At 34.7% G+C, this 26633-nt stretch overlaps 2 protein-coding genes across 4 annotated transcripts; both read left to right on the top strand.

Moving 5' to 3' along the window:
• The first annotated feature begins 820 nt into the window (after positions 1–820).
• Positions 821–2551, top strand: LOC130824767 (uncharacterized). Its single transcript, XM_057689786.1, has 2 exons — positions 821–1699; positions 1835–2551. The coding sequence occupies exons 1-2, from the start codon at positions 821–823 to the stop codon at positions 2549–2551; spliced, it is 1596 nt and encodes a 531-aa protein (XP_057545769.1).
• Positions 2552–10263: 7712 nt separating this feature from the next.
• LOC130825515 (BAG-associated GRAM protein 1) lies at positions 10264–26394 on the top strand. 3 transcript variants are annotated; one of them, XM_057690778.1, is made up of 18 exons: positions 10264–10685; positions 13287–13337; positions 13868–13965; positions 15498–15573; positions 15866–15994; positions 16090–16130; positions 17352–17493; positions 18098–18214; positions 19719–19748; positions 19843–19942; positions 21828–21934; positions 22566–22709; positions 22932–23036; positions 24254–24400; positions 24485–24538; positions 24648–24711; positions 25753–25814; positions 25921–26394. In XM_057690778.1, exons 1-18 carry the CDS (start codon positions 10500–10502, stop codon positions 26038–26040), a joined length of 1773 nt encoding a protein of 590 aa, XP_057546761.1. In that variant the 5' UTR covers positions 10264–10499; the 3' UTR covers positions 26041–26394. The 3 variants fall into 3 exon arrangements, with proteins under 3 accessions (XP_057546761.1, XP_057546762.1, XP_057546763.1); XM_057690780.1 differs by having other exon boundaries at positions 10545–10685; positions 13268–13337; XM_057690779.1 differs by lacking the exons at positions 19719–19748; positions 19843–19942 and having other exon boundaries at positions 21818–21934.
• Positions 26395–26633: the final 239 nt, after the last annotated feature.

Raw genomic sequence — 26633 nt, 5'->3', positions numbered from 1 at the left:
TTATTCTTTTATTAATTTATTTAATAATTAACATCATATTACTAAAATACCCTTTGACCTTTCGTGTTGACTTTGACTTTCGGTCAATGGGCTTTTTTCTGAATTTCCCATCCTCCTTGAATGGCCCATGGGCTACTCACTTCCAAATACCCTAATTTCCCTCCAGAATAATAACCACCTGTTTGACTCAACTTCCCACTCACCCACATTCTTTGATCATCCTTCTTCCAAGGTAGATAACTGCCCACTATCTTCCACTCTCCATCATAACCACCAGCTGCTGCCCATTACTCCCATGATCATCCACTCCTCCTCAGGAATAACTTCATTTCCATCATTATAAATAGGGGCAGCCACCAAGAAGGAAGGATCATCTGAAATATAGCCTTTATAATATCATTGCTCTCACCCTGCTTCATTAACCTACCCAAACACTAGCAATCTCAATCCCGACATCTCTTCTTGCATTCATTCTATAATCGTTCATTCATTAATTTCCGATTTACGTTCTAACTTGAGCGTCGGAGGGGTTTTCCGGGAAATCACCCCCGGACAAGGCTAACGTGTTGTGTTGCAGGAATTCAGGTCGCTTCCTCCTACGAATCGCTGCTCCCGATAACACTTCCACCTGTGGTATCTTAAGTGTCTTCCACTTCCTCGTTTCATTACCGAAACAGTTTGGCGCCGTCTGTGGGGAGTGTTACAAAAATTCATGGCTCCCGAAAGAAATCCAACACAAACCGCAACCGTGCATAGCACAGATACAGACACTTTTGCAGGTCAGGCCAACAATCAGGCCGTGACCCGCCATGATCTGGACATGCTAGCACGAAACCTCACTGCTGCGTTTTCCGAACAGCTCCGCGCCGTCATGAATAACAATAATCCTGCTCCGCAACAAGTATTGGAGGATATGGCGGATCAAATAAAAAATCTGCGGGAACGAATCGAGCCCCCTAACGAGACACCCAAATCCCACGAATCTCAGGATGGGAACTCGGGGATGTCACGTTCCAGCAAGAGAAACAAAAGGCGACGGGAGAGACCAAGGACTCACGCAAGCCTCAGCAGAAGTGATCCTAGAGACAGAGAGTCTAAAACCGCCTCTCAAGATGCCCGTACTTATTTAGAAAGCAAGAAACAGAAGGCGTCCGAAAGTTTGCAATCCCTGGTTGACAAAAGGAGGGAAGAAAGGAGAAAGTCTCAACTCACGGGATCTAGCCATTCCGCTAGCCCCGTATTCATGCCGCGGCATGAAGTTAGCCTGGGTAGGCTTCCCGAAGACTCCATGCCAATTAGCTCCCCGCTGGCCTCGGAGGTGCTGAATACTCCCAATCCAGCAAAGATAAAGATTCCAAACATGACAGCCTTTGACGGGACGTCTTGCCCGGAGGAGCACTTGATGGCATACAAAAACTTGATGCTGCTATACACCACTAACTCCGCATTGTGGTGTAAATTTTTCCCAACTACTCTTACTGGAGTAGCTCTTACGTGGTACACCTCCCTTCCAGGAGGAAGCATCCACAACTTCGCGCAATTGGAAGGCAAGTTCCTAGGTCATTTTGTAGCATCAAGAAGACAAGAAAAATCAAACTTCCATTTGCTCAGCATCACACAATTAGAAGGAGAATCCATATCATCATACCTGAAGAAATTTCATGAGGCGGTGTTGGAAGTGACTGATTTAGAGGAATCAGTTGCCCTAAACGCCCTGACTAACGGAATGAAGGCTCAAAGGCTCAAGTTCCAGTTGGCCGAGAGTCAAGTGAAGACATACGCGGAGGCCATGAAGCAGTGTCAAAGCTACGTCACGGCTTCCAAGATATGTCAGGCACATGACCCGAAAAAACGAAAGTTAGAGAAAAGAGATCCAGCATCCTCCCATCAATCCTCACGAAATAGGGAGGAATGTGCGTCAAGAGACCGGAGTTACAGGCCGCGTCGTCAAGAACCCCCATCAGACATGGGACCCCCACGGTCCAGACATGTGTATGTCACGAAAGGGGAATCCAGGACACGGAATTTGCTAGATGGAGATAACGATCCGATGTTCAACCGAAACAGGAAGGAAATATTCTTCGCCATCCGGGATGAGTTACCAACTCCACCTCCTACTACCACCCCCTCCGATCGACGCAACTACAATTTGTGGTGTGATTACCACAAAGAACACGGCCGCACTTTGGTCCAATGTCGCGAACTCAAGTGTATCCTACATCAGCTAGCTGACGAGGGGGAGCTATCAAGGTTCATCAATCGAAAAGACTATGGCACGAGAGGCGACGCGGAAAGAAGGCCTTGGAACCAGAAAAGAAACGAGGCTAGGCACGAAATTTCCAACACACAAGGAACCATCAATATGATTTTCAGCGGCTACACCGAGGAATATCCTACAATCCGCGCCGCGAAAGACAGCGTCCATACTATGTTCGAAGGACCCCCAAAAACCACCTCAAGTGGGCCGATCATGAGATTTGATGCCACTACTTCCCAACCGTTGCAACAACCACACACTGATCCTTTAGTGGTTACCATCAAGATTGGGTAAATGATGGTGAGGCGAGTATTGGTGGATACCGGAAGCACAGCCGATCTTATAACGATGGAATGCCTAAGAAAAATGAAATTCGAAGAAAAGCACCTGCAACCCCTTGATAAACCTTTGATTGGGTTTGGAGGAAACCAGGTCATTCCAATGGGAACAAACCGAACAATCATACTCCCTGTGCGAGTAGGGGAAAGAAGCGGAAGCAGAACAATGCTCTTGCGATTCACAGTGGTAGATCTGATGTTCCCCTACAACGCCATCATGGGACTCCCACTCATCAACAAGATCAAAGCGGCAATCTTCCCTCACCAACTCTTGTTACAGTTTGAGCAGGACGACGGACAAGTGGGCATCCTCAAGGGAGACCAGGTAATGGCCCGCCAATGCCTCACCAACACCATGAAACGAGGAACTTCCGTCATCCCTTCTAAAAGAGGAAGGGGAGAAAAGTCTCCTTCCGTCATGAGTATAGATGGACAATAGCCCTCATTCATCAGTCTCAATTTCAACTAAAAGCAGCGTTAGTCAAATTAGACAATAGCTCTCCTTCATCAGTTACAATCGTTTGTCCGTGACAATTTCAATATCAATATAATAAAAGTTTCAACATTTTATTCATCATCCAACGTCAAGTTCCAATGTTTTCAATTATTTAGTGTTATATTCTACTTTCTCATGATTATCTAGTCTTCAAAATGAAGAGTTGTCGGACGTACTCGACATCCGTTCACACAACCTCAAGTTGTCAAGTATCAGACGCCTACTGAACTTCCTTATTGCAAATCTTGTTAAAATCAGTGTTTTCCATAGACTCGGCAGCAATCAGTATCATCTGTAAAGTCGGACCCCAAAATAGGTCTTAAAAGCTAAGAACCTTGGGATAAATCTAAGTATGAAAGGATTTTTCATAATTCGTTCGACTTATAGACGTGACTGGTCAGTTGCCGCCTCCTCCTTGCTAGCCGTGGAAGGTGTTGAGGTCACGTCATCCTCTTCAACGTTGCACTTTGTCGCAATTCCTTCAAGCGCTAATCTAAGTCGCGACCAACATGGCAGGCACCAATACGCCCAATCCGTAAAATCGACAAATCGGGCCCCTTATACTATCCTGAATTCATTTGCTAACGAAAGCGTTCACCACATCCGCGAAAGTATTCCATTTTCCACGAACTGCCCGACAAATGCAAAAAGTAGTTGAGGCTTCTGAATTGAATCTTTAAAACTTGCGGAAGATATCACGAAGGAGCCGCGGTGGCTATAGGACTTCGAGAATATTGGTTGTGTCTGCAGAGTCTATAAGTCGGACTCTATATATGACCAACTTTCTTGCAATTTTTTTAAGTTATGAAGATTCCGCAATAAGTCCATGCGGGTATTATTTATTCCGCGGCAATGTTCTATATAGCTGAGTTCACTTGCCTTGGTGTTGCCCTATAATTCCTACAAGGCATGAAACAATTATTGTGGAAGATGTCCGTGCCATCGATAAGTCGAACCCCTAATGAGAGGGGGAATATGGAAAATTTTTCTAAGTATTTCAGCACTTGAATGTGTCCGGGGAGTCGATAAGTCGGACACCCAAAAGTGTGAAAATATTGATAATTTCTCTAAGTTATCAAATTTTCTATCGACGCCATAGAGTCGATAAGTCGGACCCTAAATTACACTCCAAGGGAAATATAAAAAATTCTAAGTATAGAGATTACCCATTCTACCGTCCGACTTATAAATCTTGCGAATCCTTATTCCGCGTCATCCAAGATAGCCGCGGAATACAACAAGTCCGCGTCATCCTCGTTAGCGTCATATGAGCAACTTCCAATCTTTCGAAGCATTCTTATCAATCCGCGATATAGATAAGTCAGACCCCCAGGTCCTCCCTACCATTTTTGAAATATTCTAAGTATGGAAGGATTTCCGTGCCGACCATATGATTGAAGACGCGGACCCTTACATTCATTCCGCGGCGTAGAAGATATGAAGGACTCGCTGAGACGAGAAATTATTCTAAGTATTCTTATCCTCCCGTGATATTAATAAGTCGGACCCTAAATTGCACTCCAAGAAAAACATGGAAAAAATTCCAAGTCTGAGATCACTCATTCCACCGTCCGACTTGTAGACGTGGCGGCTCTCTTGCCGCATCACCCATGATAGCCGCGGAAACTAATGAGGCCGCGTCATCCTCCTTGTTGCAAACCATCGAATGACTACCTTATAATTTTTCGAAGTATGGAAGGTGTCCGTAGAGTCGATAAGTCGGACTCCCAGGTGCCCCTAATAATTTTGTAAAAATTCTAAGTATGGAAGAATTCTCGTATTGTCCGTATGATCGAAGACACGGACCTTTGTGCTCATCCCGCGTCATAGAAGAATAAGGGGCTTGTTAAGACGAGAAAAAATTGTTCACGTATTTTTATCGTCCCGCAATGTCGATAAGTCGGACTCCCCTAAGTCCTTCAGTGAAGGTTTAAAAATCTAAGTATAAATCTAAGCCGCGTCATCAACTCGCGTGATTTACTCGTTCCGCGGCATATTATCCTCCTAAGACTCCACGGTATGTAAAACTGTAATAAGGAAAAAATAAAAAATAATAATAATAAATAAAAAATAAAAAATAAAAATTATTGTGATTTCATCCGTGTGGTAGAAAAGTCGGACCCCATTGGGGGGGTCTTGTTCCAAAAATATTCTAAGTGTTGGAGCTTCCGCGGCATTAAAATAGCACAAACTAAGGCTGGAAGCATCAATTTTATAAAAAATCCGCGCGATATGCTACACAAGTAGATAGCTGTCTTAGTTGGTTCCATGTGTTGCACGCTATCTCGGAGGTTGCAAGATCAAGCCTCCCCAACTACATTTTTTGCTGCTGAATGATATTGAGGGATGGGGCCACTCCGTGGCATGCTTCAAAGCCGCGGCTCATTTGGCCATATTTGTTTTTCTTGAACTCGGAGCGTTTGCACGATCACTTTGAAAATGTAATAACTTTTTCGTTACAACTCGGAATTCGACATATGAACAGTCGATTCGATGCTTACGAGCTCAATTTTCATAATCCATCAGAAGGTTTGCCAGATTGTGTATGTGTTCATTCTCGTGGGGCTTTCGAATATTCTCTACGATCATGTTTCTTCACTAAATCAATTCCGACGGACACGTATTTTTCCGCATAAAGGAAGATGTCTCCGATTGTTGGGGCTATTTCCTCACATCATCCTTCATGCGTGGGGCTAAATGTTATGGTAATATTTATTCTTTTATTAATTTATTTAATAATTAACATCATATTACTAAAATACCCTTTGACCTTTCGTGTTGACCTTGACTTTCGGTCAATGGGCTTTTTTCTGAATTTCCCATCCTCCTTGAATGGCCCATGGGCTACTCACTTCCAAATACCCTAATTTCCCTCCGGAATAATAACCACCTGTTTGACTCAACTTCCCACTCACCCACATTCTTTGATCATCCTTCTTCCAAGGTAGATAACTGCCCACTATCTTCCACTCTCCATCATAACCACCAGCTGCTGCCCATTACTCCCATGATCATCCACTCCTCCTCAGGAATAACTTCCTTTCCATCATTATAAATAGGGGTAGCCACCAAGAAGGAAGGATCATCTGAAATATAGCCTTTATAATATCATTGCTCTCACCCTGCTTCATTAACCTACCCAAACACTAGCAATCTCAATCCCGACATCTCTTCTTGCATTCATTCTATAATCGTTCATTCATTAATTTCCGATTTACGTTCTAACTTGAGCGTCGGAGGGGTTTTCCGGGAGATCACCCCCCGGACAAGGCTAACGTGTTGTGTTGCAGGAATTCAGGTCGCTTCCTCCTACGAATCGCTGCTCCCGATAACACTTCCACCTGTGGTATCTTAAGTGTCTTCCACTTTCTCGTTTCATTACCGAAACATATATATATATATATATATAATTAAAAATAAATTGCAAATATAATAAATAGGAACTTGACCTTATATATAAAAGATATGTAAGATTCATATAAAAAGCATGGTTGTAATATTAAAAATTTTATAAAAAAGCGTAATATTAGAAATTTGTTTGAACTAATCTTGTTTTAGAGCTCAGTTGAGCTTAGAAAAAATTAAAACAAGAGTTTAATTGAAAGTAAAGCAATCAAAACTAATAAGAATTGAAGCCGAAATGGTGTTGATGTTGTTGTAGTACTGAGGTTGAGGGTCAGCTATTAATGATTCCTCACTCTCACGTAACCTAATGTTGAAAAAGATCTTAATTACGAAGATAAATTTTTATTAAAAATTAGATGTTTTATACTCTGTCAGAAAGCACCTTGTGACAATTAAATATGTAAGAATTTTTTGAGTTATATAATATTTTTATATTTTTAGATGGACAAAGAGTATAAAGTGTAAGTATGTGTCCTACCAAATTTACCTCAAAATAATTTGAATAGAAATAAAAAAGTGGATTAAATAATAGTTTTATAGAAAATTGTCCGGATAAAATGTAAAAATAAGTTAAATGTATACTCCTTGATCCTTTTGAGTTTGTTATTGAAAATAACATGTTGTGAGAGAAAATATTACTTTCAGTTAAAATTCAAAGGAATAAAAGAAAGTAAATAAGAATTAAAAGAAAATTATTAGTTATTTCAATAATAAAAATAAAACAACTTTAATTTAATAGAATGATTTGCTGAAATAGAATTAGAAAAGATAAAAATTCTCACATTTTTGTTCATCAAAAAATATTTCGCAAACTAGTGTTCTTGTAGGTTATGAATTTTACTTATCTATATTTTTTGGTTTGGACACTCTAAGCCTCTGGCTTTTGTTTTTTAGAAGGACATCAAAATCATAATCTCTACAACTATGTTATGTGCTAATTTATTTACATTGTTTATAGAATCATAAAATTTAAAATAATAATCTTTCAAAAAATAGAAGAAGTCTTTTTTTTTTTTAGGAATTGCACATTATTTTACCAAATTCAAGTATTCTATTTATCCGATATTTCGACATCAAATATTTCGGATCAAATATTTCGCAGTGGATCTTTGTATTGAGATCAAATATTTTTGCACACCCCTAACTAACGTTAGTTATTTCCATCATTAATTTGAATATTAATGCACAAACTTGTAGTGATTAATTGATGATGAGAAAACCATGTCGAAGAAAATCGTTGTTACATTTTTCTTTTTTCAGTCTATAATTATATATCATTATAGTCATTATAATACATGTATAAAATTGTCATATAATTAAATATGAGTTTTTACATTACATTATTGTTACATTATATTTTTTAATAGGTTTTTTAAAAAAAACAAAGGATATGATAAAAAAAATAAAATCATAATCCAAATAACTAAAATGTTATTGTGTTATTTATTATGTGTAATTTGCAATAATTTCAACATTTCTCTGGCAAAATGCATCATATGCACCAAAGTAATCCAAGAACTTGATTATCTTTTTTGCTTTGGTTATAACTTAATTGTTTGATATCTCATACAAATTATATAGTACAATTTATTTTTCTCCTATTTTATATTTTTATAGAATACTCGAATTTGGAAAATAATGTACAGTTCCTTAAAAAAACTTCTTCTATTGTTTAAATGATTATTTATTTTAATTTTATGATTTTTTAAGGAATGAAAATAAATTCGCATATAAAACATAGTCGTAGAGATCATGATTTTGAAATACTTCTAACAAAAACATTAGTTTGAGAAATGTTTTTCAATGAACATTAAAGTTGGATTTTTTATTTATTCTAACTCTATTTTAGAAAATTATTCAATTTAATAAGATGAATTAAAATAAACAAATTTAATGAGACAAACATACTAATCAAATTTGCTCCTTTAGATCCTACCTTCTTGGAACTCGAGGAACGTTATACTAATCCATATTCTCACTCTTCTAAGCTCATGTCTCCAACTCCCACCGAAAATTTGTTTATGTCTATCTTTTTTTGGTTGCTTGGATTGAGAGTGAATATTTAAGGGGATAAAAGAAAGTCAAACTAATATAACAAAGCTAATTAGAGATGCAAATGAAGTTATTGAAATAATTATAATAAAAGTAAAATGAGAGAAAATAAAAAAAGATGAATAAAAAAAAGGTTGATTTCAGATAAAGAATTCCCTCACCTTCTCCTAAGGTAAATTTATACCCAAAATAATGGAACTAATTGCTATATTCTCTATTTTTCATTACCTTCTAACAATCAAATCCTTTTAATCATTTATCTAATTAACTTTGTTATTCTAGTTTGACTTTTATTTACCCTATAAATATGCTCTCAATACAAGCGACTCCTTTTTAGAATTAGATACTACTTTATTTTTTAAAGTTCACAAATTAGTGTGATATACGGTTTTTTTAGAGATACATTAGATATATGAGTTGAATAGTCTAATTAATATATAATTTAAAGAGAAAATAAGAATATGGACTTTTTTTTTCGGTCGTCTTTTTTTTTTTCACAAATAGTTGTTTAAAGTTTCAATAAGTCTTGTATAAGAGCGTCTCATCGTGACGAACCCATATAAACAGCCCATATTATTTATCTAAAAAAACTAATTGCTTTTAATTCAACAAATCACAATACATATAAGTTATAATTGACATTATATATACATGAAATGGCTTAATAACTGCCTTAGTTTTTTAAAAAATTATTAGTTAATGATTGTACATGAAGTGGATGGTTTCCAATTTCCAGTAATGAAATCGTTTTTTAAAAACTTTTACAGTTTTTGTTTTTTATCTTTTTTAAACTAAATTTAAACAATTTTTCTTTTAATTAGATTGGGCCGGCCCATATTAAGCCGTCTCACTGTGTGATAATTTTGATAAAAAAATTGTTTTAATATAAATATATACTTCTGCCAAGTTTCAATCCTAATCTTTTACTCTAATACTTCTATTACATTAGAAACTTTTGGTAATTTAATTAAAAGTTTTAACTTGGTCTCTAAATAAAAGTTTACCATATACAAATTCAACTTTTCTTCACCTTATATATACTAAACCTTATATGCCTTAACGGCTTTACCAATTGTTTATTTACTTAAAATACTCTTAAAAGTCAAAACAGTTGGGTAAAATAATGTCCATAGTATTCAAGGTTAAATATCTCAATAATTGGAGTATATAAAGTTAAATAATAGTTTAAAATATTTTTAATCAATGAGCAATAGTTGGAAATATTATTTACTATTTTTCCTAATATAATAATATAACAATATCATATTATTAATTTATCAATATTATATTATATTATATTATATGTATATTGTATATACTCTCTTTGTTTCTTTTCAAACGTCTCATTTGTTTTTCGTACATTTGCGAATGCATTAATTCAATCGTTAATATCTTTAATTAAGCATAAGTACAAATTATAAAAATAGATATTAAGACACCTTATGTTAAATGAATCAAACAAGATTCTATTTGACTATATATTAATTTATAAATTAGAAATAAATTACAAATTAAGATTGATTGATAAATAGTAAACAAATAAAACGTCTGAAAAGAAACAAATGAATTATATTTATATTTATATTATTAGTAATAAAAGGACTATCCAATATCTTTAAAAAATGGATAGAATCTTGAAAATCTCGTTTTCCAACTATACGTTATTTATTATTTATTAATATTATGAGTATAATAAACCGTTACTCCTCCAGGAAATATCCACGTCATTTCTGTCCGACAAAAAACAAAATATTCTTTCCCAAAAATTCCAACTTCTCCCTCCAAAGTCCAACCACCCTCAATTGACCTTCTCTCATCTCTCTTCATCTTCCATGGAACAATTTATTCATCAATGCCATCTCAAAACCCTAGGATTTGATCCCTACTATTCTCTTATCTTGACCAGATTCTGATTTTTCAACTTTTTTAAAAAAAATTGATTGATTTTCCGATGGAGATTCCGGCGAAGTTGATTATGAGAATGGCGTTTGATTCACTCGTGCCGTCGTTGTGGGAGATTGAAGTTACTTTTGCTGCGGCTGTTTTTGTGCTTCTTACTTATTGGTACTTCACTTTTGTTGATTGCAAGACTACTGGATTTGCTGCTTCTTGCGATCATGTTGATGATAATGACAAGGTTTACTTTCTCCGCATTTTTGTTTGATTTCTTTTTTTTGTGGTTGGTTTTGTTGCAGTTTATGGTGAATGGATTGTGTAGTGGAAAATGAATGTGCTGCTTTTTTTTTTATTTATTTTTATTTACTTTTATTTTTTAACTTGAGTTGGCAGTTTACCATTTTTTTTGTTGGAAGTCACTTTCTTTTTTGATTTTACTTTTGAGTTGGCCTTTAGAGTATTGAAAAAATAATACTGTGATTACTGTATGCTTGATAGAATCGACTACTACACTCTTTGGTATCCTCATTTTGTTACATGGTTTTGTTTGAATTAATTTTTGTTTGGTTGTTTGTGAGAGAACAAGGCAAAAAGTAGGTGAATGAAAGAAAGGTGTGAATGATTTGAAGAGAGAAATTAGATTTCGGAATGAAGTTAGGAGGGAGAATATGGGTCAAATAGAAATGTAGAAAACTCATGAGGACAACGAAAGGCGAGGAAGTGAGGTTTCAGATTATAATGGACTATTACAAAGCGACTCAATAAATAATGTGCACTTCTTATTTATTTGAAGTTGCAAATGATGTTGCTACCAAGGGTCAACGAGAAATAACCTATTTTTTATCACTAAAGGGTAAGACTCCAAACTCCACCTCAGCTGGAAGCCGCTTAATCGTATTAGGAAGTGAAATGTTGTTGTAGAGGGCAAGAGAGTATGTTGCAGTGAAATGACTTTTGGCGTTTGGTGAGAGTTGCAGTGGACTGTATATACTGTTAAGTAGTGCGCTGCTTTTGATCATGTTTGGTTCTTTGGCTTCAGTTATTAGGATCATGAAATGAGTGGAAGCATGTTCCAGTATTGAAGTGATGACAATAAATGAATGATGAAACAAAGACAGGGATGTTGATATCTAATGTTATGTTGAGACTTAAGAACATTTTAAATTAGAAGAGATCATTACTATAACTGGCTAATATATAATTGATCAGATCTGACGGAGAGAACTAATAGTAAGTGGTGAGTGGTGACGAGAATAGAGAATGTGTCTAGTGTTTTTAAGAGTCAAGATCTCAAGAAAATAAAGATTTTTCGAGTAAATTCATATAACCCGAACTAAAAACAAGGTGAACCAGAGATGTTTGTCACTTGGGAAATGCATATAGTTGGATGGTTGTAACTTGTTCTATTTTCCATATGTCTTTTGGTGGGTTAGCTGGGCTTTTAGTTGATGAGATAATGCTCTAGATCTTTATATTTCAATTGCATGCCTGAGAAATTTTAAAGTATTCTCTTTGTTCCTCGGAGTTTGCTCCCTAAACTCAAAAGTTGCCTTTTTTGAAAAAAAATGTTTTTAGTGGGTAGTGGGTAGACTATACTGGGTGAGAGCAGTGGGTAGAGACTAGAGAGAAAAATGTGGTTTTCAATTTCCCAATAAGGTAAAGGGGGTAGACTTAAAAGAGACCACCGAATAAGGAAAGAAAGGCGACCTCAAAGGCACATAAGGGGTACACATAACCTCTTTTCATTCACTGTTAGATCCCACGATTTTTGTAGGGCTAGTTTGCTAAGAGAAACCGAGGTGGACTGTGCCTTTCACACTATGCTATTGTTAATGGATTAAAGAAATCCAGGGAGGAATCAAAGATTTATTTTCTTGAAATTTTGTTTTTCAAGTGGGGTTGTTTCATTTTCTTGGGATTCTAGTTTCAAATTCTAGTTGTGGAACTAGTTCACCTAGTTTTAGATAATGATGTTCTCAAATATAGGTTTTTTGTGTGATGCTTTGGTTTTGTTCTAGATTTCCTATGGTTGAACGGTAAATTTTGTCTTCCTTTTTTCTCCTTTATTAATAGATGTGCACTTTGTAAACTTGTCCATCAATTCAATCAGTTTTTTAAAAATCTTTCAAAAAAGTGATAACTCATTGATGGTGAAGTTGTATTTCCTTTTCTGCCCTTGTTAATAATAATTTTCTTAGCAATTTTGGCACAGTTTCCTGACTTTGACATTGCACTATGAAAGAATCTATAATTTTTTGTCTTTCAGTGTGTATGAAATGCTCTTTATGCGCCCTTGCACTGAATTTAAAGTCGTATATTGCGGGGTTAATTTTCTTCGTTTGTGGTGTAGTTACAAATTGAAACACACCTATTAAAAAGAAGATTAGGGTCTAAGTCATAATGCAAAACGAGATTTCCGTCGCAATTGCAACAATTTTTATTGTGATGTGGCAACGGGGATGATGAAATCATGATACCTCCAAATATCGGCTTAAACCTTGAGATACCCTTTAGCCAGCCAAAAATACGGTTTTTTACGCCTTTATGATGCGAGTGGTATTGATTTGGTGGATTGAAAACCCTTTACGTTGTGGCCGTGATGATACAACATATCCTTGTTTTTGTAGAATAGTCTTACCTAAGTTTGTTTGATTGGTGTACATGCTTTTGAATTTTGGCTCAGGATAGTTTTTAGGACTCTTTTTCTCTTGCTTATGCATTTTAGAATGCCAAGATTAAACTACTTTTGGTTATTATTAGGTGGCATGCTACTTATGATTTTTATTTAATGTTATGAAGTAATTCCGCTTTCTTGACATGCAGTTCTGTAATTATTTTGTAGATTGGTCAACTGAAGTTTGATACTCAAACTCATTCAGGATATTTGATTAAGGTATACTGGTGACTCCGTGCACTTTTTCCTGTTTGTTATTCACAAGTTTTATTGAAGTCTTAACAGGTAGGCTGTAAAGTTCAGTTCTCTGTTAATGTTACGAAGAATCTACAACCTCTTTGTCATGTAATGTTGTTTTCTAGATAAGGAGCTCATTTATTTTGAGAGACACTGTACTTGACCAGCCAAATTGATTACCCTTCTTCAAGGCTGCTTGTATATCCCTGCTCAACGTAAAAATTTCAAAGTTTTGTGGATGGAGGCATCAGTTGTGACCTGGCAAAAAAGATATGAGCAGTCATTTAGGAGTTCCGTACCTCATTAATGGTAGATTGGAGAAAGTTTATGATGTTAGAAAAACAATTCGCTATGTCTAGGAAGATTTGTGGTACTCCATGTTGCAAAATTTCCGTGCTATGACTTGAATTTAGAAAAACGAAAGGCACTAAGAACTTTTTAGGAATGCAGTTTAAATTGTATTTTTTTTCAGCATTTCCTTTATGACATCTGTGAGTACTGTGACTTTCCAGGTTGGGCTTTTGGCAGCGAAAAATCTTGTTGCTGCAAACCTCAATGGCACTTCAGATCCCTATGCCATTGTGACTTGTAGTACAGAGAAAAGATTCAGGTAATCAAAATGGCTGACTACACTAATGACTTTTTATTTCCAAAAATTCCTTGGTAGTCTATATTTATTACATGTTGCGACATGCAATTTCTTATTTTCATTTTAATGTGTTTTTCAGGGAGCCTGTTAGAAATGATAAATTCTTGGAAAAATTCACTTAAGAACAAACAATTTGATTAAAACAAGATTATGCGACTGATATTCGTTCCTACTATTATTTGACATAATCATATCAGTTATGTTTGAAATCATTATCAAAATTTTAAATTCAAGGTTCTTATTAACTGCCTCGCTGATTTTACAAGGAAAAGCTGCATAATTTGACTCCTATTTATGGCTGTAGCCAGGAGTTGTTTAGGAGGGTGAAGGCACTGCTAGACATCTGGTTGTCTGTTTGTCATTGTAGTTAACCCATTTTATTCAACTTTTCTTATTAGTTATTGTTCTTTATTGTCTTGGGGCCTGGTTGTGTTTTGATCTTCCTTTGCTTGAAGCTTCTGTTAATTTCAGAGTATTGGTTTGACTGATACAACTAGATATTGGCATGCTGTATTGAACATCTTTTTCGTTTGGAAAAGAAAAGGAAAAGACGTTGTTCTCTTCTAGTGTCTCCCTACAATTGAATGTTATTGGTGAACTTTTTGTTGCTTGATTTACTGTAGTGCTAAATTATTGTGGAAATAGAGGGGACGAAGGCTTGACTGTTCTTGTATGCACTGGTTATTTTTGTTTTCTTGTGTTTGTCTTGGTTAAAGTTCAAACTACATATAACTTAAAAAGACATGCATGCCTCTTTTTAATCATTAAATTCACTACCATTACTTTCTGTTTTTTAATGAAGGTAATACCTTTTCACTGTTCATAAGAAAGTGTTAATGAGACATGCAGTCTGTGATTTAATCAAACATTCTTAACCTTTTGATTGGGATAGTATATTACATTATTACTTCGACATTAGTTCAGAGTACCCAATGAGTTTCTTTAATCACGTATAATGCAATCGCATTTCACAATTGTCTTCCTTCTTTCAATTTCATTTATTCTGTAAAGCTCTTCCAACTTTTACTTTACATTTTGGAATACACTAGTCCCCGATCTCTTTCTATTTTCTCTAAATGCTTCTCTTTCTCCCACCAAAAGTGCAATATGACTTTCTATGTAGCAATTACAATATCCAATACTTATTTGTTTGGCTATTAAACTGATATTTAGTGAAGGTTAGGTTTATGCATTTTGTAGCATTTTTGAAAATAGAGGCCATTTTAAGAAGATTATTAAACATATATGTTTAATATCAAGCATATAACATCTTATAAACTTTGTTTATTTCTATCTATATCATTGTTATTAAAACTTATAATTCATAATATGTATATTTCGTGCTGTAATTTTGATTTTCATGGATGTTACCTATGACTAATTATTTTTATTTGATGATGGGGTTCCATATCAAAGAATTAGACTACCCTTGATGTACCATTGTATTGTGTGTTTGAGTGTTTGATTCTAGTCTTACCCTATTTTCTCTGCAGTTCAATGATTCCTGGTTCAAGAAATCCCATGTGGGGAGAAGAATTTAACTTTCTTGTTGATGAGTTGCCCATCCAGGTAACTACATTGGTGTTACCCTATTTTATTATTTATGTTTCACGTACACTCATATTTTTTTTGTGGTACTTATTAGGATAATTTCACTCGCCTAACTCATATTGTTGGGATTAAGGCTTTAGCAATTTGCTGTTGTGTCCCTTGTCCACTTGGGAGGTACTTCTGTGGCATTGGGGAATGTAATGTTATATGTCCATGTTATTTTTTATATTTCGTTTTGTTGTCAATTCCTATACTTCTATCTTTTACCTATGTTCCTTCATTTCAAATCATTTTATTTATATTTATGCAGATTAATGTAACTATATATGACTGGGACATAATTTGGAAGAGTGCCGTTCTTGGTTCAGTTACAGTGTCTATGGATTCGGTGGGTGAAACTGGTGCAGTATGGCATCCTTTGGATAGTTCTTCAGGAATGGTAATTTATTATTTTTTTATTGGAATTTTTTCGGTTTGTGATGCTTAATTGAAACTCTGTGTTGTGATTTGATCCTGACGGATTTCATTTGTTAGGTTTGTCTGGACATTAAGGCTATTCCTTCAAACGCTTCCAGGTATTGTTCTGGCAATACATAAATGATTAAGTGAATGAACTTCATCAACCTTAGTTGTTACTACTCAGATAAATTGTCTTTTAATAAATCATAGTCAAGAATTCAAATTTTATGTTTGTATCCAAATTTGCTATTTTAGGAAATATACATTCAGGTTTACTTTGGCCACTCCTATATTGTCTCTTCAACAACTAAACTTAGGTTTACTGGCTTCTAGGACTACCAACTATTTTTGAATTTAATTTGTTTTGAGATTTTAAAATGAAATGTTATCAAAGTCAACTAATAACTCTAGAGTCTAGAAGTTTAACTTTATTTCGGGTTGGTGGTTGTATACATTAGAACTATAAACTTTTACTCCCTCCAATTCAATATAATTGTTCCATTTCCTTATTTAGTCAGTTCACCTCAATTGTCCCCTATCCATTTTACGTCATAGATTTTTACCCAAATTGTTTACATGAACTATTTATAATTACAAAAATGTCCTAAGTAATAGGTATGATTGGATTGAAATTTAGAGGGTATATCATGTCAAAATACCTCATGGGAGTACCACTTTGTGGGTCCCATCCATTTCTTAATTCTTGTGCCCAACCTAAAGGGGGCAATTATAGTGATTGGAGGGAGTATTTTGTTTTTATACATATAAAGTTTATTTATTTATTAATTTATGTAGTGGATTGGTATTTCTGCGAAATATTTATCAATATACTTCTGCCTTTTTATGTCCAGTTGTGGTGTTGTGCCTTGGGATTTGGGAATGATGGACATAAATTTGGCCATAAACGTATTAAGAACCTCAAATCCTTTTTTTTTTCTTTCATAAAGAAAAACTACTTTAGCATAATAAAGGTGTGTGCGACTTTAAAAATTCTAGGATTAGTTGGTGAACGCAAATCTTGGATTATATTGTGGGCTGTGGCTTTTATCTATTTTGCAAAAATACAATTTCAGTCACATTCGCAAAACGAATTTTATGACCGATACAACCTATATTTTAGTCGGGGTTACTCAAAAACCTTCACGATACCGTGATGTTGCCTTGTTTTTGCACTATGTTGTTATCAATTTAGTCGATGTGATAATTTAGTTTTTTCAGATGTATGTAGAAGCTTTATGCTACTTAATAGAGAACCCATAATGTTTCACATGGTATTTAAAATTTCAATGTTGTTGGTCTTCTGCTTTTGATTCTTTTACTGAAATTGTTATTCTTAGGGCTTTAAATGGTTGTGGTGGAGGCAATGCTCGCAGGAGGATGTCTGTCGATAAACAAGGAGTAAATGACAAGGAAGAGCCGATGGTTGTTAGACAAAAACCTGGGCCTTTACAAACAATATTCAATCTTCATGCTGATGAGGTGAGTCTCATGTATAGAATATAGAGAACATCCTTTTGTATCAAAAGAGAATTAATAATAATCTATGTTTGTTACAAGTCGTGTTATATGCTAATGGTTGATAATTGTAGTTGCCTCACAATGACTTCATTTTTTTTTACAAAAAAAGCTATTGAATTATGCCTTAATGGGTTTTCTATATTTTGTAAATGTGGTTTTTTAAGTGTTGCTAGTTAGTGAGAGAATAAGACAAAAACTAGTGGATGAAATAAATGTGCAGATGAGATGAATAGAAAGGTTGAGTTTGTGAATGAGGTTAGGAGAATATAGAGATGTGGCTAATTAAGGAAATGTAGCAAACTCATTGAGACAAACCAAAGAGGAAATTATAGCAAACTCAACAGGAGAATAAGAGTGTTTTGGTCAGGTTGAGTTTATAGCTATCTTGATTGGCATCCATTGATATTTTGTGAAATTGTAGCAAATTCACTAAGATAGATCATGCGTGTTTTTAAAACTAAGATTCTACTTGATTCTCTCTTACCTTGAGCAATCTCTAGTTAGTTGTGACTGATTTTCTTGGAATTAATGTTTTCGCTGAATTTAATATTAAGGCTTAATGCAGGTTGTCGAGCATAGCTATTCTTGCGCGCTGGAAAGATCATTTTTGTATCATGGTCGTATGTATATTTCTGCATGGCACATTTGTTTTCACTCAAATGTGTTTTCTAAACATATGAAGGTTTGCTCTTTTTCTAACCAATATGATGTACTTTACTACATAGAAGAAGGATCATACATAATTCAATGTTGTTTTTTTCTTCACCTGTTACTTAAAATGGAAAGTCACCTTGCCTCAATCTCAAGAAGAAACACCAATACTTTATTGCCTATTTCAGTGTATCTTATAGAAAAATAATTAGTATGGCTTTTTTTGTGAACTTATATTGCTTCAAGTGGATACCTGTAAGCTCACTTGGTAAAGTCATGGTGATAGTGGCCTGGGATTGAATCCATCCGGTCTACAACAATTGCCCTTGTTGCTTTCTTGATACCAAAAAAGTAACTTGCATTTATTATAGAATTATACTAATTTACTCCCTTCGTTCCTTAAAGTTGTTCCCATTTGCCATTTTGGGTTGTTCCATTTGTTGTTCCCATAAGGAATCATTCTATTTATATTACAAATTTCGAACAAAATTAACCTTGTCCATCCTCATTTTAATATTTTAATAATGCTTATGGTCTCTACATATCATTCACCAACTTCTTTTTAACATTTTTATATTGCTTATGGTCCTCACATGTTTCTCATAAACTTTTTAAAAACATTTTTTGCACTAGTTTTTTTAAATATATTTTTCAATATTTATGGTCCTCACCAACTAACATAAAAGTAATCCAAGCCATTTTGTTGGTACCATCCAAACAAATCAAATTCAACCCATCTATTTTCAAAATATCAAACAAATGGATGACCAAAAATCCTGAGAAAGTCTTTTATTTGCCTATCATTCTAGACAATACTTTTTATATTATCTACAGAAATCGAACCCGAACTCTAAACTCTATTTTTTTATGATTCATTATTTCTATCGAACTGGATACTAGTTCGTATTTAGTATATAGATTTATGTCTAGCCTTTTCATGATGGAATTCCGCATATTTTCACATCTAGGATATACATATACAACATATACCCCTGTCAAGGGTAAATTTCGAATTATTTAATTCGTTCCATTTAAATGGGGACAAAGGGGTTAATAAATTAGAAACCTAAAGAACTGTTACGGTTGGGTTGCGCCATATATATGAAAGAGTATACAATAATGATGTATTTGGCGAATCAAATACATGCGGAACACCCTGTTGTTGATTCCAATTAATGGATAATGGTATACATATGTGTGTGTGTATATATATTAAGCCTTTAGAGTGGAACATTCTTTTTATGTGGTAGGATTCTATATATGCATAATCAAAATTTTTCTTAATTATAATTTTAGTTTATATTCCATGTTGTTTCCAAACCCTTCCTTGGTGGGAGACTAGGTTGAAGCCACATAATGACTTGGGAGTTGGGACTTGGGGGTAATGAAAAACTATTCAATATTTAGTCCAATGTTTACGTAAAAACTAAGTAAAAATTTATTTTTTTGCTACATAGCTGCATGTTTTCTTCCATTTCTTGATTGACTTTGGTCTCACATAGATTTCTCACTCTTACTAATGTCCCATTAATTAGGTTATTGTCCCCTTTGAAGACATAGATGAGGTGAGATCTTTTTCTGAAAAAATTAGGTTACTGCCCCTGCTATAGACGACAAACAGATTGAATGGTCTTGTCAATAAAATAATTCTCATTGTAGATTCGACGAAGCCAACATGCTGTAATTAATCCTGCTATCACAATCATCCTTCGGCTGGGTGCTGGTGGGCTTGGTGTACCACCTTTGGGAAGTTCCGACGGTTAGTTATGACTGAATGATTGATTCTTCTTGCCTTATTAGCCATCCTGTGTGAACTTGATCCTTGTGAGAATTTTCATATTTCATCATATATCAATATCATGATACAATACAATATTCAGCTAGTTTGAATTCCCTCTTATTCAGCTTATGTGTCCCATTTAATATTGTACACTTGCCAATGCCCTAATTTCTTTCTAAAATATCTTTACTTAATGAATAATTAAAAATTATAAAATGTTTATAGTATGAACTCTACATTGAAACACATTTGATCCAACTTGACTATGTTTTAACTTCGAGATTAAAAATAGAATGCAAATTAAGAGTGATCAATACTTAGTGTAATAAATGACACTTAGTTGAATAAGAGGGAATGCTTTTTGAATGAAAAGAGTTTGATTTGAATTGGGAAAAAGGTTTTTTTACTAGACTCGCGGAATTTTTTTAAAGCTGGTAGTTACAGCCTATGTTACATGGATACTACTAGGTTCTAATAGTACTTGATATAGGTATTGATCTGGTATTGCACTTGGCATTTTTCTTGATATGCATCCATGGCTTGAGCCTAAAATGAAGTGCGAGTGTATTGCATTTTATCTGAATATCATGGTCAAACATGAGCGTGTGAGTTTAGATGAAGAGTCTTTGTAATAGAGATAGCAATTTATTACATCAGTTTTAATTATTAAGATATTACTATTAAGGTATTTGACTATCTGCTTTGGAAAAGTACGGTCTTGATCGCAGTCAATACGATGATTTTGCTATTGTCGTGGCCTATATTTTTGGTGCAGGAACTAAAAAAACTTTACAATACGAACACAATTCGATGATGTGGGCAATGTTATGCTTTGTACTAATAAGATGTTATTCCTAGTTAACAAACTTGATTACAAACATCATATGATGCTTCACACTAAAAAGTGTAGATGGTTTGACGTGTTATTCTTAGTCCATTCTAATTTAATACCAAAGAAATATGAACAACTTTGTTGGAGATGGTCACACTAGACTAAGCATAGAAAATTGTTATTGTTCCTATCACGTGCTAGAGTCAATATTGACAAATGCTACAAAATGTTATCATTCTTTCGTAGTGCAATTGTCTTCATAAAAATAAGTTCCACAAAATTTCATGTTCGGTTCATCGTCTGAATGCCATATGCTATTCTTGTATGACCTAGAAGACTAAAATGGTGATTTGGCGAACCCAAACATACCAAATAAACTTTTGCAATATAAACATGTTACCATGATAAATTATGAAAAGCAAACACTTATGGTATTAAATAAAAAACATGAGCGTCTTAGTGTAAAGATGTGCTAGTTGCGATCACGATCTGGTTCACGTTGATTTGGTAACAAGGGTGATGAGGTTGTAGTAACGTCAAGTATCCTTCAAAACCTTAAGATATCCCTTGAACTGGCCTAGTTGTTATTTGCTGCTTTATGATGTGAGTATATTGGTTCGATAGATTTGAAAAACTTAACGGCTCATATGATATGTTAAGATAATGTAGTTTTGGCGCCAATAAATTATCATAAATATTCAGATTCCCTAAGATCCAACTACCCATACGAAGGCTTTTAACGTGTCTCGTAATCGTAGCTTTCCTTCTAAAATTGAAGGAGTGGAAGAATTTTTTGTTTAGTGTTCTAGAAGGTTATATATGTGGATGATCATTGGATTTATTTTCTTAATTGTAGACTAGTATTAGATGGTGATAAATAAAGTATATTCTTTGTCGGTGATGACCTCTCTTCCAAAATACTATTTTTTACTAGCAATTTGCTTTGTTGATTTTCCAATTTGTGAGATATCATCCTTTTCCCCTTGCTACATTGCTCCATTGTGATTATTGGATTTTTTTAGTTTCTTGCAGGAAGAGTTAGATACAAATTTGCATCCTTTTGGAATAGGAACCATGCTTACAAGACATTGCAGCGTTCTGCAAAAAACTTCCTTACAATGCTAGAAGCTGAAAAGAAGGTTGTGTTATGGTGAATATTTCTTAATTGTGTCCCTCATCAACTATATCGAATACATTGCATCATTTTTGCTTTTTATTAAAGATCTTAATGGAATGCCCTTTGCCACTGGAGATTATTAAGCTTTTAAAGTGTATTGACAAAAACATGCTTGTGCATATCTCAATTATGCACATTTTATTCTGGCATCTAGGGTCTTAAGTCTGAAGATTGGTGTTACGTTTGGAATCTAGATGTACTGTCAATTTTCAGGTTTGTAGTTGGGAATGGATTAATTGCTGATGTAATTTTGATCCATCTTATGGGCATCAAATAATGCGAAAGCCGCAAAGTCGAAAAAATATAGTGTTTTTAAATTGTAGGTCATGGGTTGTTGTATTTCCTTATTTTGACATGTAGGTAGTTATATAACATTATAATGATGGTCTTGTACAGTCTTCAACGATGAAACTGTTATTTTGTGGATGTAATTGAAATGGTGTAGATTCAAGTGGTTTTTTTTTCTTGCCAATGAGAATGCTTCAGAATTTCGTGACTTCAATAGATACTTCTGAATTGATTTATAATAGTTTTATTATATTTTTCCTCAATATGTAAGAGCTTATTGCATACTTTATTATACTGCTGAACAGGCGCAGGAACTATCTGAAATTCGTGCGCATAGTAGTTCGAAACGGGCAAGTCAGAAGCAGCCTAAAGTTCTTGAAGAAAATGTATTCAAGATTGATAAGTTTCAACCTTTTGTGAAGGATGAAGCCCTTGTTAGTATATATAATGTATGGTTCTACTTGTCATTTCCAAGTACATCTCTGCTTGGTCATTTGACTTACAATAAAAGAAATTTTTTATCCTTTTGACATTGGCATGCAGCTTTCGTCAAAGTGCATATTTCTTTGGGCATATGATTTGCCAAAAATAGGGAAAAATTGAATAATTATTATGAATATCCTTTTGTTATGTGATATTGCTGACATTCAAATACGTTGAACATATCTCAGGACAACTTTCCTTGCACTGCTGAGCAATTTTTTAACTTATTGTTAAGTGATGACTCAAACTATATAAACGAGTACCGTTCAGCTCGGAAGGATTCTGAAGTTATTGTAAGCACCTTTCCCATTGATGATGTTGTTGCAATTAGTGTTGCTAGCAACAATTTATTTTTTCTTTCCAATATTTTTCATGGAGTTGAATTTAGTTTTCACAAAATAATGTAGTGTTAAGTTTTGTTTGCTAAGAAGCACCATTCACACTTCCCTGTTATTATCCGTAGGTTCTATAAGCATTATTCTCAACATTTATTTCTGCTAAATGATTCTGCATTACTCCATGGAGCCAACAAGTCAATGGTTCTTTTGTTTAGAATTTTGATGGATTATAGTAAGATGGCTCTCTAAATCATGTGCGTTTCTAATTAATGATAAGTCGTAGATATTTGCAGTCAAGGGTCAATTATTAACAACTTATTTGTTGTTACAAGGGAAATGTTTCCTACATACGACCCCAAACCCGCTTAGGTTGGAGCCACTTATTCGCATTGGGGTAATAGAATGTTGATTGTGAATCACTCCATAGCTATGTGTCAAATATCTCAATCCTAATTGTTGTGGTAATCGCCCTGAAACATATTGAAATACTATTGCTACAATTTTGTGATTGCTATCGAATAATCTATGCTTGAATATGTATGATTTCTGATCCCATGAATTTGACCTATTATGTCAAAGATTTCTTCATCTGCATTTGATTAAGTTAAGTTAATCCAGTGAGATGATCGAGAGCATAGACGGTGTTTTGGCTGTAGGTTTTTAGGTTGTATTGGGGACCTTGATGTTGGCTAGTTTCAAACTTAAGTACGAAGTTATCAGCTTTAAGTTCCATACTGGCTATTTATTTAAAGCTTTTACTTTATAACTTAGAATTATAGAGAATATTTACAATTGCTGTCTTGTCATTACTATGGTACATTATATTTTTTCCGCACTCACATTTTGTTCCCTTTCTGTAGTACGTACATAGCCGTTTTTCTAGCCAAGTCTAAATTTTTATGTGAGGTCATAGGAAGTAGGTAAAGTGTAAATACTAGTTTCCAAGATCAATTTGTCTTGGCTTAAACCAAAGAATAGTAGCATTTGGAACCTTCTTTATCTCTGTTTCTCTTTCTGATTGAGCTCTCGGTCTCACCCTTATATGTGTGTCCAAGTCAGTGGAACATAAGTCATAAAGTGGTCTGAAACTAAGTAGTTTCTGGAATTCTTTGAATCTGTTTGCATGTTTGGTGGTTTAAATTTTATGCATATTCCTGTTGCATTGTCTTCAGATTGGGCAGTGGCATCCGACAGATGAATATGAGGGTTTAGTCAGAGAATTAACTTTTCGCTCAGTGTGCAAGAGCCCCATGTGCCCCCCTGATACAGCGATGACAGAGTGGCAGCATGCAGTTTTGTCACCTGATAAGACAGTATTGGTGTGAATTTGTTCATTATACTTTTACCTATTTGAGACTTTTTTTCCCTTTTTATACTGATTGCTATGGGTGCTCTGTTTTTAGGTGTTTGAAACGGTGCAACAGGCACATGATGTCCCATTTGGGTCCTATTTTGAGGCATGTTACTTATGATCTATGACATTCACAGTTTGTGATTGATACATGTTTCATATTATAGTATACAAATAATTTTAAATTGGTTCCTTTTTTTGGCATTATGGTATAGGTACATTGTAGATGGCATCTTGAAACTTGTTCAGAGTCATCTTCTACCATACAGATTAAAGCTGGTGATTCTTTCTATTCTCTAAGCTCTGATGTTTTCTTTTCGGGGTCTTTTGTGCTTTGTAACACTGGATTTCGGTATTAGTACCACTTGAATGATGCTTGATACGAAGTTACAGTATTAGTACTAGTAGAATGATGCTTGATTAATCTGAAGTAGCAGTTGAAACCAGACTTTCTTAATAAACTATAGATGCTGGAATGTTGCCTGTTGACTCAAAGTATAACACTAACTTGAATACCTGATTACTAGCTACATTTAGCAGATAGATTTCTCGCAGCCAATAAGAAAAGAAAAGTTGAACTGTTTAACTGACAAAGATTCAACATTAAGTGAATCAATTGTCCAGGCTGGAGGGGAAGTTTTCTTGTGACCTAACTATTCTGAATTCGGTTTTTCACCGCTCTGAATTCTGCAATTTATGCGTGTTACATGCTGCTATGGCATTAATCGCATGCGGGACATAATGACGGATGATTTCAGCGGATTCTATGGTGAATCCTTATATGAAGCTCGGCAACTGCGGAAGTAATTCTTGTTGTGCTAAGAGGATTGCCATTTTGCTACCATCTATTGAACAGTTTTTCTATTGAATCAATATAATGCGAGATTTTGGAGCTGCCGTTTTTGCTAAAGAATTGAATGTATATTTGAGGACAGGCTTGTGTCTTTGGCGGAATGACCTGATCATGAGCATGGCATCGCACAAATTCTTGCATTTTTTTTGTTAAAAGCACTTTGTTACAATTCTCACCGAAGAGATAACAATGAAGCCTAATGCTTCTTTTCTTGCCTTTTCGGCTTCAGTACTTCTGTTTTTTCCCTAATTCAAGAAAAAGTACTCCCTCCGCACCTACCTGGCACACTTTTTTTCACCGTATTCAGTTATGAAATATCGTATTTAATCATGTCAAAGTTGATATTAGTACTTGGCTGATTGAGATTATTTACACACATAACTATCCTGATGCATTCCTTTTATTCTGCTGTTTGTGTTTTACTTGTGAAGCATTATTCTCCTGACATGATTTCACCTTGTTAACAGGTGCTCACTTCAAGAAATGGTGTGTGATGCAATCTAAAATCAAATCTCGGGCTGTAGATGAGGTATGCGTTCTTAGCTCCTACTCTTTTTTCCTTTCTTGAACACCTTATGTTATAAATCGATCAAAGACTACAACGAAATCGAAAACTTATTCATTATCTAATGCAGTATAAACAAGAGGTGATCTTGATGATAGAGGCAGCTTGCTCTTACATAAACTCTGGAAAAAACTCCAACTCAGATGACACTACTCAAATAACGTCTTCGGTTCCACAAGAAAGTGCGTGAACCAAAGCAATTCTACTATACAGTGCTTGGTAGCTTGATTCATAGTTTGGGTTTTTTTTTCCACATTTTGTTTTGATTGGTTTTAGTAATAAATCATTTGTCTTTTATTTTGTAGTGTTGTAAGGTCTATGAATAGCATTATACGTAGATGTGAATTCGCCCTGTTTCCTTAGCAACAAAGCTAAGATGGCGGTGGTGTCGTTTGTAATACCCTCACTTGTACGTAGATTGACGAACCGTAATTTCATTGTGATTAGGGAAAGTTTTGTTACAAATATGTTGTTTGTTTCTCTTGAGAGATGATGGTTATCTAACATAAACAATGTCAATATATATTTTTTTGTTTTAGGATCACTCTTCTTTATGCAATTCCTCTTAATTCTTGACCACATGCTCCTCACCCTTTTCTGGTTAAGACGATTGACTTAATGTTTTAGGTAGGGCTTTGTTTAATTTGATGGGGAATCTAATGGACTATTCAATTATCTACAATCCTTTTATGATGATGATAATCACAATATTTCACCTTTAACTACTACCTCTTTCAAGTGCATTGGCCAATTTTTTTATTAGATTTTAAATTTTAAATTTTG

Source organism: Amaranthus tricolor, chromosome 10 (assembly GCF_026212465.1).
Source record: "Amaranthus tricolor cultivar Red isolate AtriRed21 chromosome 10, ASM2621246v1, whole genome shotgun sequence".
Taxonomy (NCBI): domain Eukaryota; kingdom Viridiplantae; phylum Streptophyta; class Magnoliopsida; order Caryophyllales; family Amaranthaceae; genus Amaranthus; species Amaranthus tricolor.
This window is presented reverse-complemented; position numbering and strand designations above follow the sequence as displayed.